The sequence below is a fragment of the Bombus bifarius genome, unplaced genomic scaffold (genome assembly GCF_011952205.1).
Source record: "Bombus bifarius isolate JDL3187 unplaced genomic scaffold, Bbif_JDL3187 scf7180000008244, whole genome shotgun sequence".
NCBI classification, from domain to species: Eukaryota; Metazoa; Arthropoda; class Insecta; order Hymenoptera; family Apidae; genus Bombus; species Bombus bifarius.
In genome coordinates this window covers 866,610-883,885 of record NW_022884538.1, presented here as the reverse complement: position 1 = coordinate 883,885, position 17,276 = coordinate 866,610, and the positions used below count along the sequence as shown (strand labels likewise).

Here is a 17,276-nt window from a genome sequence, read left to right as displayed (position 1 = left end):
GTAGTGTCGAACTGCTGGTTACTTTAAACGATTCTTTGCAATGTCGTTCGACCATCGTGCAAACCATTTGACGATCTATGGATTTGCCCGAGCGTCCAAGGAAACGGCGATCTTCCGTCCAACTAACGCGACGTTCGCATAATTTCAGGTGGCGTGGAGAAGTCGCAGTACGGCCAGCTACCGAAGCAAATTCTCAGCAGACACGGTTTCGAGGGCTGCCTGTCGTCGCTGGACCTGAGCGGCGAGAGCACCAATCTGATCTCCGACGCGGTGGTTCCCAGCTCTCTGGTGGAATCTGGCTGCGACATGTACGCCAGCATGCACGCTGGCAAAAAGTGCACGCACGATCTCTGCTCGAATCATGGCACGTGCGTGCAACAGTGGAACAGTTACACGTGCGACTGCGACATGACCAGTTTTACTGGGCCGACGTGTAACGAAGGTAAAAACATGAATATTTCATGTGCACGGCGGACAAATAACAGGCTGTGTTCTGTGAGGCGGGAAAATTTCGATACCACCTTCGACATCGTAGCGTGCGATAAACATCGCCGTAGGACTCGCTGGACGAAGCCAGCGTTCAGATACTTTCCCACTTCTTGGCAACTAAGTGATTGCGGATATTGCCAATACCATCTAATGACAAAATCCGCACTCACTTAGTTGCCAACTGTCTGCTGAGTCGATGGAAACTATCGGTTGGAAAATAATATTATTTCGGTAACAGTATTGTTATCGTTGCTTGACAATGTAATATAATAATGAATATAATGATCGAAATATAAAATAATATTGTTACCGAAACTTCAACTTACTTTGTAAAGTAAAGTCCCATTTCCAAGGTAATGGGACTTCAGCAGATATTGTAACTTGAATTTGTTGCGTTTGATGTACTGTATGGAGCAGAAGGACAGACGCTTTTATTGTCTCTGTGTTTTATACATTGTACAATATTGTTATATATATGTCGGAGATGAAAGGAAAACCGGAGTCTTCCCTTTGCAATTTTGAGGAAGCCTTCTAATGCTTTAGCCTAGATTTTATCGTAACTGTAATTAAGCAATTGTCATTTGTAATTGTTTGATATTTGTGAAAGCGAAAATGGGTTGGAGGTGACAACTGGTCGCCGAACGTAGCCACGGTCACGGGATAAACGTTTTGCCTGACGAAGGTGCGGATCGGTTGTATTGTTCTCCCTAGAAATCACATAGAATTGTACTTTAGAGATGTCGATATAATGGGACACACGTTGTATTAGGAATCAATCTCCAGACAGAAACTGCCTAGCAACGGCGTTTGGATCTTTCTCGATGTTTCCAAAGAGTATACAACAAACTTTTGACAGAAATTGCCTAGCAACAACGATTGGAACCTTCTCGATGCCTCCAGCGAGCATATAACAAACAAATGCAGTCGTATAGCGAAAAAGATTTTCATCGGATATTCATTCGTGTGATCGCCTTGGAAAGCGATACATCGAGCAATTTACCGAGTGTCTCAGCAATCGTATTTTTGTGTTTAAAATTATTCTACGCATAGTAAAGAGTTATCCCGTTGACCGTGGATTCATTTGAACCCCGGAACATTGTTAATAGCGTTAATTAAATTCATTATTCGTAAAACCTATCAATCGTTAATCTCATTATTCGTTAAATTTATTATTCGTGAGACATATTATTCGTTCCTCTTATTGTTCGTTAAACTTATTATTCTTTAATCTAATTATTAGTTAAACTTATCGTTTGTTAATCTTATCATTTATTAAACTCATTATTCATAATATTTTGTAAAATCTTGTTTATTCGCGTAGATATATTCTCTGTTTCGTAAAACAATGGCTAATTCAAACGAAGAATCATTACGCGCCTTAAATCCTAATGATAACCCGACATATATATATATTGATAATGAATATAGTAATAGAAATAGTAACAATAACATTGATCATGTATAATAATATTGTTGCCAAAGAACAATTACTTTTGTAGATGTTTCAACTCGAATTTGTTGCGTTTGATGTACTGTATGAAGCAGAAGGACAGACGCTTTTATTATCTCTGTGTTTTATACATTGTACAATATTATTATATATATATTGATAATGAATATAACAATAGAAATAGTAACGATAACATTGATGATGTATAATAATATTGTCACCAAAGAACAATTACTTTTGTGGATGTTTCAACTCGAATTTGTTGAGTTTAATGTATAAAGCAGGAGAGCTGTATAAAGCTTTTATCATCTTTGTCTCTCGTACATCAAACCCGACGAGTTCGAGTTTAAGTATCTGCCAAACTTATGGCTTTTTATGGTGCAAATTATCTTTTTCTAGAGAATGTCAAATGTCAAAACAAATATTACATGTACTAATATGAAGGCTATTAAGAAGCTCAAAGTTATCTTAGTATCGTAGAAGATGTAAGATATTAAGAAATCAAAATGTACTCATTTGGCCATCAAATGCAACATATTCCACTTGAAAGATTTTTTGATAAAATCGTTGACGAACGTTGATCCCAGTAGTTTCCACCGACTCACTCTGTATAAGTTACACAATAAGCACGTTCCTTGAAGTTTAAGGAAACTTAATCCGACGATTCCTATCTTCCTCGCCTTCCACTTCTTTCCCTTTTTTCTTTTCTCTTATCAAAAGCGTCTTCGAGATAATAATGTAATGCGTATCGAAATTGTACAGAGTATATTTGCCAATGTAACTATCTTCGTTGTGACACGCAGCAGACGAGCTGCATCTGCGCTCTTTCCATAGAAAATACCATCTCGCGCTATTTTATTAAGCAAATGTATTAAAACAATGTATATAAATTTTGTACGTCCCGAGTATATTTAGCCTAAGTAAAACGACAGTAATTTGTATTAAGAATATCCGATTACGCGTATATTTTCTAAGGAGTTTGATAAACGAGTAAAGTAGATTAGCAGCATCTTTCTTCGGCGTTTTGTTGTTCGAAGGTAGGAAATTCTTGTCTAGGAAAAATTTGTCGTTAGAGGCTGCGTGAAGAGACGAAATAAGTTGCCTCGTTTTACGAGGCGTATCTGATCATTCTAATCTAGAGCACTTACGTTGAGTGGTGTTAACGCTATTACTGTAAACATATATACTTCACGGCCTGGATATTTTAGAAAAAGATAAGCAACTTAAAAAAATTTCTTGCAATATTGTTATCAACATTGTTTGTCGAAGAGAACGTCATGTTGAAAATTCTGCTTCTGTATATATAAAATGAATGAATGTAGAATGAAATGTTTCTCCTAGAATAATATCATGGAATCATGCAAGTATAGTTAATGTAAAATTTTGGAGATCGATGAATGTTAAGAAATATATATTTAAGTAGAATCACGAGACAAATCTTATTGATAAATTTATTAAATTGGACGATAGGGTAATAGGTCGTGGACTAACAGCAACTGTGCGAAATGGGACATTTTTGGCCATTAATTAGACTCATGGAAACATAGAGTTAAAAGAATCGAAAATATGGATACTATACGTTGTTTGATAGTTGTAAAAGATAGTCCTCGTGTCTTTTCATTCAGTTCAATTCGTTGTCTTTTAATTTCTGCCAGTGACAAGCCAGTTCGTGTCGGTAGCATGATTATTAATGATAGGTACTATACTAAACAACTGTTATAATTGTACGATAACGTATCACTGGAAAGTGGAATGAGTTTTTGGTAAAAATGTATCAGGTGAAAAGTTAGCTTCTCCTCTGGCAAATTATTTTTCCACGTAATACGATCTCTGTCATTGCGATTCCTTCCTCACAGACTTTACATTTTAGCGATGATTGGTTAGCTCTAGCGTTTAATATTTAGCCATTTTCTATTAACTCTGTATTTGCTGGGCTTATGGCGAGCAATTGTGTCGTTACAGAAGCAGCAGCTTACGAATTCGGAGCCGGCAGAGGAATTATCACCTACACGTTCCCGCCGAATCAGAGGCCGGAAATGAAGAGAGACACGGTGGCCTTGGGCTTTGTAACAAGCGTGAGCGACGCCGTCCTCGTCAGAATAGAATCTGCTTCCAGCAACGACTATCTCGAGATTGAAATTGTTAGTAACGATAGAATAATTCGAGTCGTAGTTCATAAGCCGCTTAAAAAGTGCAAAATTTGGTCACACGTGATATTTCTGAAAACCATTACATTGTTAGTGGCTATAGGATAATTTGGATCATAGTTCATAAGCTGCTTTAAAGAGTAGAAAATTTGCTCACACGTACTACTTTGTAAAACTATTAAATTATTTGTAATTAATTAATTAGTAACAGATTAATTTGGGTTATAGTTCATGAGCTGCTTAAAGAGTACAAAATTTGGTCACACGCACAGTTCCGTAAAACCATTCAATTGTTAATAATTATAGAATAATTTGCAAGTTTTGTTACGTCGATTTTCAAGAAAGGGAGGAATTTGTAATTTCACATGTAGAGTATATCGTATAAGTATTACTTGTTAATTAACTGATTACGATAGGTGTAAGAATGTACCTGTGAAATCCCAAATTCTCTCATATGTTACATGATATATAATATAATGCTGTAATATATTTAAATCTAAATAGAATTTGCGTATTACGTGCGTAATTTTATGTGCGACAATATTTCATGCTGATTATTACTAGAAAGAAAAACGCAAATGGCATTTTTAGATGTAGGTAATAAGATTTGAATATTAAGTGGCGACGACAGGCAAATTATAGTTTAATTATAGTTAGAATATATGTTAAATAGCAGTTTATTTTACGAGATACGTTTAAAACAGGGAAACATGTGGAAATATGTCTAAAGACGTTAATTATGTTAATTTTAATCTAAGTGAATATGTTTATTACTTATTTAATTAATTCATTACACAATTTAATGGTATTACGTAATTTCTGGAAAAATAATATTGATATTTGTGTCATTTGTGTCATTTGTTGGCAAATGATATTTGTCAAACATTGATTAATCGATTAAGTCTGTATTTAAATTAATCTGAAGCAAAAGAAAGGAAGAGAGTAAAAGTTTGATCTTATGAAGCATACGAAGCCTGTAAATCTGGACAATCTAGACAAAAAATATTTAAACAAGTGACGTATAAGGATAACTTAAAACGCTTTCATACTTCAATTCTCATTAAAATCATCGATACGATTACCAAATGAAAAACAAGGAATAGATTACTAAAAATGTCGAAATACATATTTGATAGAAATTCTATCAAGAAACCTCGATATTCCATGTAAAAATCTACTCTTATTTGATACTAATATTCTTCATTTAGAAAATATACAATTAGAAACAAAATTATTACCATCAAAGACACGATTGTCTCTACTATCGACCAAATGAATACGTAGAATGGAAATTAATCATGTTTTAAGCGCAACTGACGTAATCAACGAACGTAAAACGTTTTGCTCGCACATAGAATTTCGCAAAATCATCGTCCACGTCGTTCCACCAATTTGTCCACGAGCTTCTGTACAGATACGGACAACAAAATCGCTGTAACTCTCGAATTTCATATATATCATTGACCATAAGCGTTCACAGATTTTTTAGAGCATGTTTGAAGCAATTGTTAATTATATTTTTCGTTACTTTTCAGGTGGAAGGAAACGTGTTCGCTGTTTACAATATGGGGACGAACGATCATCCGATCGGTGAGGTCGGTGTGAAAGTGAATGACAACCAGTATCACGTGGTGAGATTCACTAGAACAGGGCCGAACAGCACGCTGCAGGTCGACGATTACAATTTGCAGTCCAATCATCCATCCGGTAAGTAACGACCACTCTTTCTTCAGGTTTCGTTAGACGCCACTCTTCGTCAAAGGAATCACAATCAAATACGAAAAAGATTTACGTACTCGTTGAATCGTCATAGATTCGATGCTTAGCCTTGTTCAGACTTGGGCAAATTTTCTTTGAAATGAAGATTAAAAAATGATAATTTGAGATGATGAATTGTCTTCAAGTACTTTGCTGCTCTTCCTGCTTTCAAAATAATATGGGGAAAAGTAACTTTATCTTGGGTTAAGAACAGATAAATTGTAAACTTTAGTTAACTATTTGAAAATAAAATAACATATAATTAATTTGAGTTGAATATTAATATGAGTTTTTGGTATGTTTGATTGTAAACAATATAGCCAAATTATTTAATTAGTTACCAACTATTTCAAAATAATATTTGCTCAAATAAGATGATATATCGTTTAAATAATCATTTTTCAAATATTCCATGTAGAAAAATGCCCAAGCCTGACCCTGCTATAATCTCTGAATTTTCCTATGAACTGGCATGTTTGATAGTGATTTGAATTTAAGAATACACGTTGCTCGAGGAAAATATGCCAGCAAATAGACGCCAATACGTGAAATAATAAAACGTCACCATGAAAGTTGTACTTTCATGCGTTATTACTAAATAACACTACAATATCTGAACAGAGGGAAAGTCACAGTTTTCTTCATTATGTGTAACATTATGTAAATTATTTTATCATTTGTAATTTGTAAGCCACTTGTGTATTTTATACACATTTATATAAATTAAAAAATAACAGTACACGTCAGTTGTAAACAAGAAAATTACTCTACCAGTGAGCTACAGTAACAAATCAAACGACCATTTCTCGACCATTCTTCTTTTTTATTAACAACCAGAACAGGTAAATTTGAACCAAAGAAAAGTAACACACAATTCAGTTTCGCCTTGCAACGTTCAAATACACGACTCGAGAAGAAAGTGCCGAAGGTACAGCAACGATATGGTTGCTGGCAAGCAACTGGATGGGACTGTAGTCTTTCGATCCCTTTTATAAGCTTCCATCGTGCCATTCACGGTCCCAGAACCGTGGGAAGCTAGTGACGTTGGTAGGGTGAATGATCCCACGAGTAGCCAGCGTTTTCGTGGCTCTCGATGATGACCCGGGTGTCGTGCGAGTCGTGGGAATTGGTTACCATTGTTGAAAATGGTAGAGGAACATCTAACTGGTGATTGCAATTTGTTGGTGATTTGTCTATCGAACTTGTTTGAGGGATAGAAAATGATCGAAGCGATTGAATATTTTGCAAAGATACAGAAGAGCACGTAACGTACAAAATTATACCGAACAACAAAAGTAATTTAGTTCTTGTAATTTGCGACATTTAATAGGCGAAGTAAATAATTTTGAATTGCTTTGAATTGCAATTGAATTTAAAAAGTATTCTTTTCAATTACCTATTCTTATTTTCATAACTATGAAAAAAGGAATGGGTAAGTATGAAAGAAAGTATGTTCTTCATAAACTCTCAATATTATATATCAGTATACTATATCCAATTAATAATAATAGTAGGATACTCTGAATTGAAATTAATACGTACAGTACATTGAGAAAATTAGTTTTAACTTATTAACTACGAAAATAGGAATGGGGAAGTATGAAAGAAAATAGGAAACTAAGAAGTATGTTTTCATGCGGTCATAAAATTTGCTCGGGTATAAAGCCAGGTATAATTCCTTAGGAATTTTGAGAACAGATGGGGAGGTGCAAACCCTTGGAGGCGGAGCAAAAGACATTTTTGCAATGTCCGTCTGTTGCGATTCTGTCCTGCTTCTGTCGTCCTCTTTCTTACAACTCGATAATTAGTACTGCTTTAATTTTCCTTTTGTTTACTGTATCTACAAAACCAACAAAGCTTAAAGAACAATTCTGAAGATCTATACATATACCTGTACTCTATTTGCTTCGCTGTTTATACAAATTCCTTATATTACGTCATTTCATCTTCCGAATTGTTTATTTTCCGACTACCATGGAAATGTAAAAAAAATTAATTGTACAATTTTGTACGACAAGGTAATTATATAATAATTTTTCTCTTGAAAATGATAATTTCAAACGATCGACGTAGACGCGTTTTAAATGCAAAATTAAATTTTTGAAAAATCAGCCAATGTACACAGCTGTAATATAAATTTCTAAAGCTACGTGTCATAAGAAAGATTGAAATTTTTCACTGAATGGCACAATTATTTTCAGGCTACATATTCGAGAGGTAGCAGCCATTGAACGCACCTAACGTGGTTCCTCGAAAGTTCCTTCAGAAACATACCTACGGGACTTTCCTGCTTCCCTAGCCTCCGAGGGCATGTTAATTGGCTCGTAGGCTTTTAACCCTTGCCCACATAAATCGTTGTCACTGAATTTCAGCGGTTGGTCCGCTGACCTGCTGCCAGTTTCTAACAACCTACTCACTTCGTTCGTGTTAACGAAGCTTTTTATGTCGCTGGATAGATTGGTTTCTGGCGGCCAAATGGTCCAAAGTAAATGAGAATCGTTGTCGCTCTTCGGATATTTTACTCTCCTGGAAAAGAACTAGGCTACCGGTGATGATAAATTGATATCTGTCGAGCGAACCAACTTTAACGTGATTCTATTGTGTAGCCCGAGCCACCAGACTTATGTTCTCGCACGTGTTAGAAGATCACGCGACGCGGTGTCAAATTTCCTTGGGGCGAAAAAACTTCTTAGGTTCGCTGCACTCCTGGCATTAGAAGGACAAATAATAGACTTGAATTTTTTTTCTAGCACCACATTCTCACGCCCAATTTCTCGTTTTTTTGCTACTCTGTTACATTCCTTCATTCCCTTTGCCTGTTCCGTTAGAACCAACCGCGTGACGCTTCTTGTGGTAATTAACTATGTGTGTAACTATGATTTATGGATTAGTCGACCTTTTTCGTGGAAGATACAGGGCTTTTTTTTCTTTTTAAACGACTACGTGTTGAATTAAGCGTTATTTTTGGGGGATCGTTAACGACCGTGTTTTTTTATTACAGTAATATTATTTGCAGTTGGCTATATACATATTACGTCAAATTAAATAATGCAAAAGATATTTTTGCAAGGTCTGTACTTTTGAAGTTAATACAGTTTGTTCACAAAGAGATATTAGCAGTTAAGGATATGTTAAAAAGTTCATCTTTGAATAATTTTTCGCACAGAAGATTCTGCCGTTTCCAGTTTCTTTTCTAATTCGGTAAATTTTTCTATCTTAACGTGAAATCTATATCTGCACATGGCGTTATTCTTTTTTTCTTACAACGAAGAAACTTCAAAATAACGGACGAAATTTCGTATTTGTTTTTCAAGGAAATCTTATTGACGAACCTGTTAATAATTCAAAGCGTATGCTTAAACTTTCTTCTTTAATTCCCACGCGATGGATGAAGAAGTTGGCTTCACGAGACAGATCTAACGAGCGGACGATGAGCGGAGACTCATCAAGAAAAGTCCACCTCCATCGTTTTACTGTGGTCCCAATAGCCGAGCCGGAGATAATTGGCGCGCTCATTAAACGGTCACTTCTCACTTAATTTCACGGTAACCTTCTTCTTCTTCTTCGTTGGTTTCTTTCGCCCGGTTGTAAATTCTTCCAGGCAATTAAGTACCTCGAGGGTGTACCGTCTAAATTCCAGCGCCAACCACGACACCGCTCGTTACCACGATCATACGTTTCTTCGAATAATTAAGCTGTCGCTTGCACTGTCGTTGTGAGAAGCTCTTTTACGCGTATGAAACAATTTTGCTTCTTTATTTGGGGGCTGAAAAGAAAGTACACATGGGCAGTTAGGAAGATAAGAATGGAGGTATTAAATTCTCCTTTTGTAGCTGTGTCAGTGTATGGTCAGGGATTAATTGGAAGAAAGCCGAGCTTGAAAAGTTCCGATAGCTTCGTGCACGAAGAAAAAGCGCGATACGATTGTTCTTCGTTTCGGGAAAAATATCGCACGCTTCTTTCGAAGCATTACGATCATTATCATTATAAGACAGCGATAAGTTCGTTTATTGGAATTTAATTGTTGAACTAATCGCACTAATTTATTGATAATCATATCAATGATAGGATTAATAGGATCTTTTATTTTCCAGCCAAGTGAATTCAGTGGAACAGCTTGGTGCGTAAGAAAAAGTACAATACGATTGTTCTTTTAAAACATTTTTTTTTTTTATTTAATTTAAATTTTACAATTTGTGCAGTAGGACAATTTTAGAACATTGTACACTTTTTTTTAAACAAACGGTAATTATAATAACTCGGGAATAAATTTTGTTCTTATATACAGAATTAATCGCAATAATCATATAACAATTATATTAGTAACAAAATTAATTGGATCTTTTATTTTCAACTAATAAATTCAATGAAACAGCAAGAAACATATTGTGCTCTTGTCTCGAAGTAAATGATCATTATAAGACAGCGATAAGTTTGTTTATTGGAATTTAATTGTTGAACTAATCGCACTAATTTATTGATAATCATATCAATGATAGGATTAATGAGATCTTTTATTTTCCAGCCAAGTGAATTCAATGGAACAGCTTGGTGCGCAAGAAAAAGTACAATACGATTGTTCTTTTAAAACATTTTTTTTATTTAATTTAAATTTTACAATTTGTGTAGTAGGACAATTTTAAAACATTGTACACTTTTTTTTAAACAAACGGTAATTATAATAACTCGAGAATAAATTTTGTTCCTATATACAGAATTAATCGCAATAATCATATAACAATTATATTAGTAACAAAATTAATTGGATCTTTTATTTTCAACTAATAAATTCAATGAAACAGCAAGAAACATATTGTGCTCTTGTCTCGAAGTAAATGATCATTATAAGACAGCGATAAGTTCGTTTATTGGAATTTAATTGTTGAACTAATCGCACTAATTTATTGATAATCATATCAATGATAGGATTAATAGGATCTTTTATTTTCCAGCCAAGTGAATTCAGTGGAACAGCTTGGTGCGCAAGAAAAAGTACAATACGATTGTTCTTTTAAAACATTTTTTTTTATTTAATTTAAATTTTACAATTTGTGCAGTAGGACAATTTTAAAACATTGTACACTTTTTTTGAAACAAACGGTAATTATAATAAATCGGGAATAAATTTTGTTCTTATATACACAATTAATAGCAATAATGATATAACAATTATATTAGTAACAAAATTAATTGAATCTTTTATTTTCAACTAATAAATTCAATGAAACAGCAAGAAACATATTGTGCTCTTGTCTCGAAGTAAATGATCATTATAAGACAGCGATAAGTTCGTTTATTGGAATTTAATTGTTGAACTAATCGCACTAATTTATTGATAATTATATCAATGATAGGATTAATAGAAAAAGTACAATACGATTGTTCTTTTAAAACATTTTTTTTTATTTAATTTAAATTTTACAATTTGTGCAGTAGGACAATTTTAGAATATTGTACACTTTTTTTTAAACAAACGGTAATTATAATAACTCGGGAATAAATTTTGTTCTTATATACAGAATTAATAGCAATAATCATATAACAATTATATTAGTAACAAAATTAATTGAATCTTTTATTTTCAACTAATAAATTCAATGAAACAGCAAGAAACATATTGTGCTTTTGTCTCGAAGCAAATAATTATTACAAAATAGGAATAGCTTTTGTTATTCCTTTTGTTATTATGATAATAATTAATAATAGAGTAGATAGGATCATTTGGTAGGATTTATTTTCAAGCCATTAGCCAACTCAATGGGATCAAACATTTCCACTCGATTTTCTAACCACAGGTTTCTAATTAGTCCATTCAACGATTAACAATTAGTTGTTTTTTCCTATTGTTCTCCTATGTGTCCTATTACTTTGCAATTAATTTTTAACTATAACATATACACACGTAAGCTTCTCTATTCTGATTAAAAAACATCTGCAAGTTACAATTAGCTCCGTAAGACTTCACTTTAATTACTTTTAAATTTTTAACGATAGCATTGCGTACACATTGCAGGCGCAGGTATGCGCAGCGAGCTTTCCGGAAAACACGTTGCTCTATCCACGATTTTCCACTGCTCATACTACCCTGTTCTAGCGGACAACGAAATCGATAGATTCCTCAAAATGTCCTTTTACCTTCCTAGACCTACAGACCTGCTTGAAACCTATGCTATCCTGATTGCAAAGAAATCAACGTGTCAATAAGTCTACGATCCTCTGTTTTTTATGAATTAACCAGGGAATTTCTAAATTCCATCGCGATAAATAAATACGATATAAATATTTCTATTTCACGGAAAAAATCGTTGATCTATTTTTCTTGACACTGCACGAATTAAGGACGCAAAAGAATATATCGATGGAAGGAAAATCGTTCACGTTTTCCGACGTTTATGCTTTCCCGATCCGTTGACTTTCCTCCTGCCAATTTTCCACGATTTTCAATATTTCCACGCACAGCCGTTGCAACCTTCGCGCTCTTCTGAAATCCTGTTCGAAAGCAAACAATTTGCAGCTTCGTTCGACCAAAATTCGAGGAATAAACGAGTACCTGTTCGTCACGGGAAATATATTTTCGCTTTTCACCCCGACGATATTGTGGCGTCCTATGGAAAAAGCTGTGACAGCAAAGGTTTCTCGTACCTTCTTTTCCACCAAATTCCTCGTACACCGATAATTTCCTGATAGAAGTCGACGAAAAAACTAGCGGGTTTCCCGATCAGTGCATCGGGTATCGCACTCGCAACGTGTTTTCCTGTAATTTCCCGTTTTCTAATTCATGTTTTCCTAATGGAAACGTCTTCAAAAGTGAAATGGTAAACACGGCCGTTCGAACGACCGACGAAAATTTTCTTTCAAAACCACCTCCACGTTCTAGTATCCTAATACCTTCCAAGATATTAATCCACTTCATTAGATTTTACGATTGCTATCGCGCAGCTTGTGAAATGTCTAAAAAGAAGGTAAACAGTTGCTCCGAGTAATCTGTTTCTTAAGTATACTTAACGCCGAGTTTTTATGGGAGCTATGGGTAACCATGGAAGTGCCTTCTGCGCGCTCATAATATCCTGCCACTCGTGGCAACGTCTATGGTGTTTCTCCATCGTAGTAAACGTCTCTGTAAAGGTACGTTCTCTGGCAACTGTAGCTGGCGATTTTTACCGTCACGTGAAACTGCTAACTGAACTTTAACCTGAATTTTAATTCAGGTGAAATAATAACTAGAATTTTAACCAGCTACCTGTCTTGCACGAGTATACTCGTCGCGAATAAACGGCAGTATTTTGCGTTACGACGAGTATACTCGTCATGCGTCAAAGGTAGCTACAATGCTCTGTTAAAATTGCGCTTTTTGGTGGAAATTAACATTTATTCGTAAATTCGAAGACGCTTCGAGCATTTGGAGGCCAAGACGAAATAAAACGAACGAACAAGAAAATATAAATTGGAACGTTTCGTTTCGCTGTAACTTCGGAGAGTAAATTTCATGGAAATTTCAGTAGCAAAGAAATCCGCGGAGAATTTTCTTCGAATTCCTCCCTTTTAATTTCCCAGCAGCTGCCTCGCCACGCAGATTCGGTAAAATTTTATTTTCCGCGTGCACGTGCAACGGACGCGCGTTAAGCGCACAACGTTTCGCAGTCGCGCGTTAAGCGCACAACGACGTTTCGCAGTCGCGCGTTCAAGTCTCCCGGGTTGCGTGCGATCCGGCTTCGTAACTGCTTCAGTGAAATTTATCATCTTCAGCGCTCGCTTTCGTAATAAAATCAGCTTACGCTATCGAATGCTATTTGCCAACAGCGTGGCTCGCGACAGACAATTCCAAAGACCCGTTCGATACTTTTATCTTCCACTGTTTCTCTTGTCTCCTCCATTTAGACTTTTCTATCCGTGCAATACGAAGAAATCGACGATGTAATTACGACGTTACGGTAAACCACGCGACACAGCGATTTTCATTCTTCCAGTTGCTGTAATTTTCGTCCTTGCGAAAATGAATGAACGTTGCGAACGTTCGCTGCGAATATAGTAAGAGGATATCGCTATATTTCCATAGCGAAGAGAAAGCGAAACGGGAGGAAGAGAGAGGCAACGAAGAAGGAGATGCAAAAGAGTGGAGAGGGGTGCATCTAATTTGATTTAATTAGAATAAATTTGCTTGCATAAAAGGCTGCAGGGCGGGGCATGCTCCACGCGAATTATATTAGCCTGGTAGCTAAATTTATCAAATTATGCGTAGCTCGTCTGATTCGTAGCGACTTAAACTCACGATGAATGGCAAACAATCGCCATTGTAAAGTTCTGCTAATTGCACATTCAATGTAATCTCTCCAAAGATGGTTACGTACATTAATTAATTAAAATACACACATAGACCTTTTTGTTTTTATAAATTAATTCAATAGATCTAAAACTGATAAACAGATAACGTTGTTATTTTGCCAAGCACTTGCCATCTCTCGTACTTAAACGTAGAATATATCAGACAATTTTCACTCGCGCGATTTCCTTGAAAAATGGTTTTTAAACGAGAGCAGTCGACGCTGTTGAATCTCTCGATCGTAGGACACGCAAAATTTCATTTAAAGTTGTACGTCCATCGCTGTTTCTTCTTCTTCCTCTGACCTCGCGTCGATTCTTCTATCGTCTGATTAATCAATTTCTCAATTTTTCCATAAAATACAAAAATCGTATAAAAGTATAAAAATTCACGCAGAGTTAAACGAGCGAAAGAGGTAGCAATGAACGTACAGTTTCTAATTTCATTTCGAAACCTGTGATTCGACCGGGCCTGGCATCGTCGGCGTCAAAATGGTGCCAAGACGCCATAGCCAGCCGCAACTTGTTCCCTGGGCGTGGTGAAAGACTTTCGGTGGACACCATCAAAAAACTGGCTGTAGCTCCTGCTACTGCATGTTCTCCTAGTCCTTAAGTGGTACGACCTTCGAAGTAGACCCTTAACCCTTTCGATTCCGACTAATTAACACCATCGCTCGGAACACTCAATTGGCCGAACTGACATTCCGTAAGTCGCATTGCCTGGGCACTAGGCTCAGGTCGACTGCAGGTAGAAAAAATATCCATGGTGACCATGAATCGTCGCTGCGCGTTCATGGTATCCTGGTAGGCGAAGCCACATAGCTTTTGTTCGTGTCCTGACCTGCGCCAAAACCACGTTCATTGAGCGCGCGCATGATTCAAACCTTCCAGAAGCACCGTTTAGGACAATGCGTTGTTTCATTTTTATTACACGCGTTGTAAAGACGAGGCGGATGAATATAGAAGAAAAAATATGGAGAAAATTTCTATCATCGTCTGCTGCGTTGTATCCTGGCTAAATATTCGTTTTACATTTCGGCTACCACAACGCCAACTACGAATACAGATGCGAATGTTCTTTTTGTAATTTCGTTTCATTGTAACAAGAAGAGTATTCGATAATTTTGCAGGGCCAGATTGACAAATTTTGCGGAGCCTCAATACACATTCGAATGCTACACTTCAATTCTACGAGGAATTATTTATTCACAAATGCTCTGTTACATATAATATATTTTTTACAAGCAGTCTTTTAAACAAATCCAAGTAATATTTTTTCGCATCCATAATTCGCCTTCAAGAGACAAAAAATGTAATACAAGTACAAGATCGATAATCATGTATGACTTTTGCAAAATTCTATTGATGTAGTTTAATTTCTCTAAAAAGTATTTCTCTAAAAATTTCTCTACTTTTCATTGAAAGTAGTTTCCAGGATACGAGGACTTTATGGAGTTTACACTGAACTTTCATGATTTTTCTCGCTCCTTTGAACCGAATCCACGTCGCGAAAAAAAATGTCTCGCATCTGTTAATGGTATATCATCATTCTGTAAAAAGTTAATCAAAATCGGTGTTTTTCAATTGGGTAATTTTCATAGATCGCGGTGAACCTGCCTTGCGCTGGTCCTGTCGCTCGATCTGGAAGATGTTGGAACGCAAACCGCAGCCGTAGAATTAAAAGCCGCGAATTAGCACGTTGTAGAAAAATTAAAAATATTGCACGGTGAATTTAAAACGAGAAGCTTTAAAAAACGAGGATTATTTAAAAAACAGGGTGTTGCAGCAGCGGAATCTAAAGACTTGCAAATGTGCGTACTGTGAAGGGATGATATTATAAGTACGTTGTATAATGACCTTGAACATTAATTTACTGCGAGATCGGGATTATTCGGTCGCGAGTCGCGAAAGGGAGGAACCAGGAGGACTGAGACTTTCTTGTTACAGATGTATAGCTTCTGTCTGTTTCTGGTGTCCTAGTCGCGCACAACTCGAGCCTTTGTCGCATTAACCCTTTGAGGCAACAACACTGTGCTCCAATTTCGTCCCTTCCAACACCCCATTTGAAACCGCGCCGACCCGGCGAATCAAGTTCCCAGCAAGCTCCTGACGTCCGTGTTCGCCTAATACGTTTCTAGATCATCTGAACCCTTTAGGACAAACATGGTTTATGTTTTTCTAATCGACCAGGGAATGGAAATGTAAGAATTGTAAATTGGTTTGTACGTGCACAGCGGTGGAGAAAGTCTTTGAGGTAGAAAAATGCGAGGAATCTTCGTTTTTCTGTGGAACATTTCACTATCGTTGTCGTCAATGTCTACGAGGAATTCGTAGAAATTATAATAATCGTTGTATCTAATAATAGGAAACAGTCGAGTTCTATTTTTACAGCACACGATAGATTCTTTGATGAATTGAGTAGTTCTCTGAATTTCTAACTCACCTGCAATGATTCTCGAAGGAATATTTCATTTCTTTTCAAATGAACGTTTAATCCCTCTGTATATTGCCATTGTTGAGATTTTACAAGCCACAAGCTGCGAGTTATTGCCAACAGGAGCAGCGAGAACGCGCAGAATGCGGCTGACAATACGCGAACTATCGACAATATTTGATAAGTGGAACCAATCTCTGACTAGCTTCCATTTCTTCGAAGTCGAACAGAGCTTGCAGAGAACACAGTGAGTGATAGGAAACAAGGTTTCCAGGAGAAAAAGCAAGCTTATGCGTTAACGCAAGTGGAAATTTACGAAAAAGAACAAGGTATTCTTGGAAAAGCGTGCAGCTGTGCCACCTGTTAGTTGCAAAGGAGACTGAAAGTTCCATTCGTTTAGGTAGATGGCTCAGACGAAAACCAAGAAACAATTAATTAAATCTCATTGGAACTTGTATTTCTCTCTATTGACTGTACAGTTGTGTCATCATCTTCTAGCATTATCAATAAACTATGTAGCAAGGGAAGTTGCAATTAAATTCTACGCTGCAATTCCAGTCTAATTCTTCAATTTTCCCACGATTCTTCAATTTTGCCACGAGCAGCCTTCGACCACGTTAACAACAATATGAATTCGCATGAATATCCAGATGCACCTGTAGCAGATGGCAAATGAACG

The 17,276-nt window shown here is 36.2% G+C and overlaps 1 protein-coding gene across 6 annotated transcripts in view; it reads left to right on the top strand.

Moving 5' to 3' along the window:
* The window catches only part of LOC117211790 (neurexin-3-like), a 295,832-nt gene that overhangs the window by 229,921 nt on the left and 48,635 nt on the right, over positions 1-17,276 (top strand). For all 6 annotated transcript variants that reach the window (XM_033456011.1, XM_033456008.1, XM_033456010.1 and 3 more), the window contains 3 exons: positions 149-442; positions 3,902-4,080; positions 5,622-5,793. In XM_033456011.1, coding sequence (XP_033311902.1) covers positions 149-442; positions 3,902-4,080; positions 5,622-5,793 — 645 coding nt within the window. The remainder of the gene's footprint in view (positions 1-148; positions 443-3,901; positions 4,081-5,621; positions 5,794-17,276) is intronic.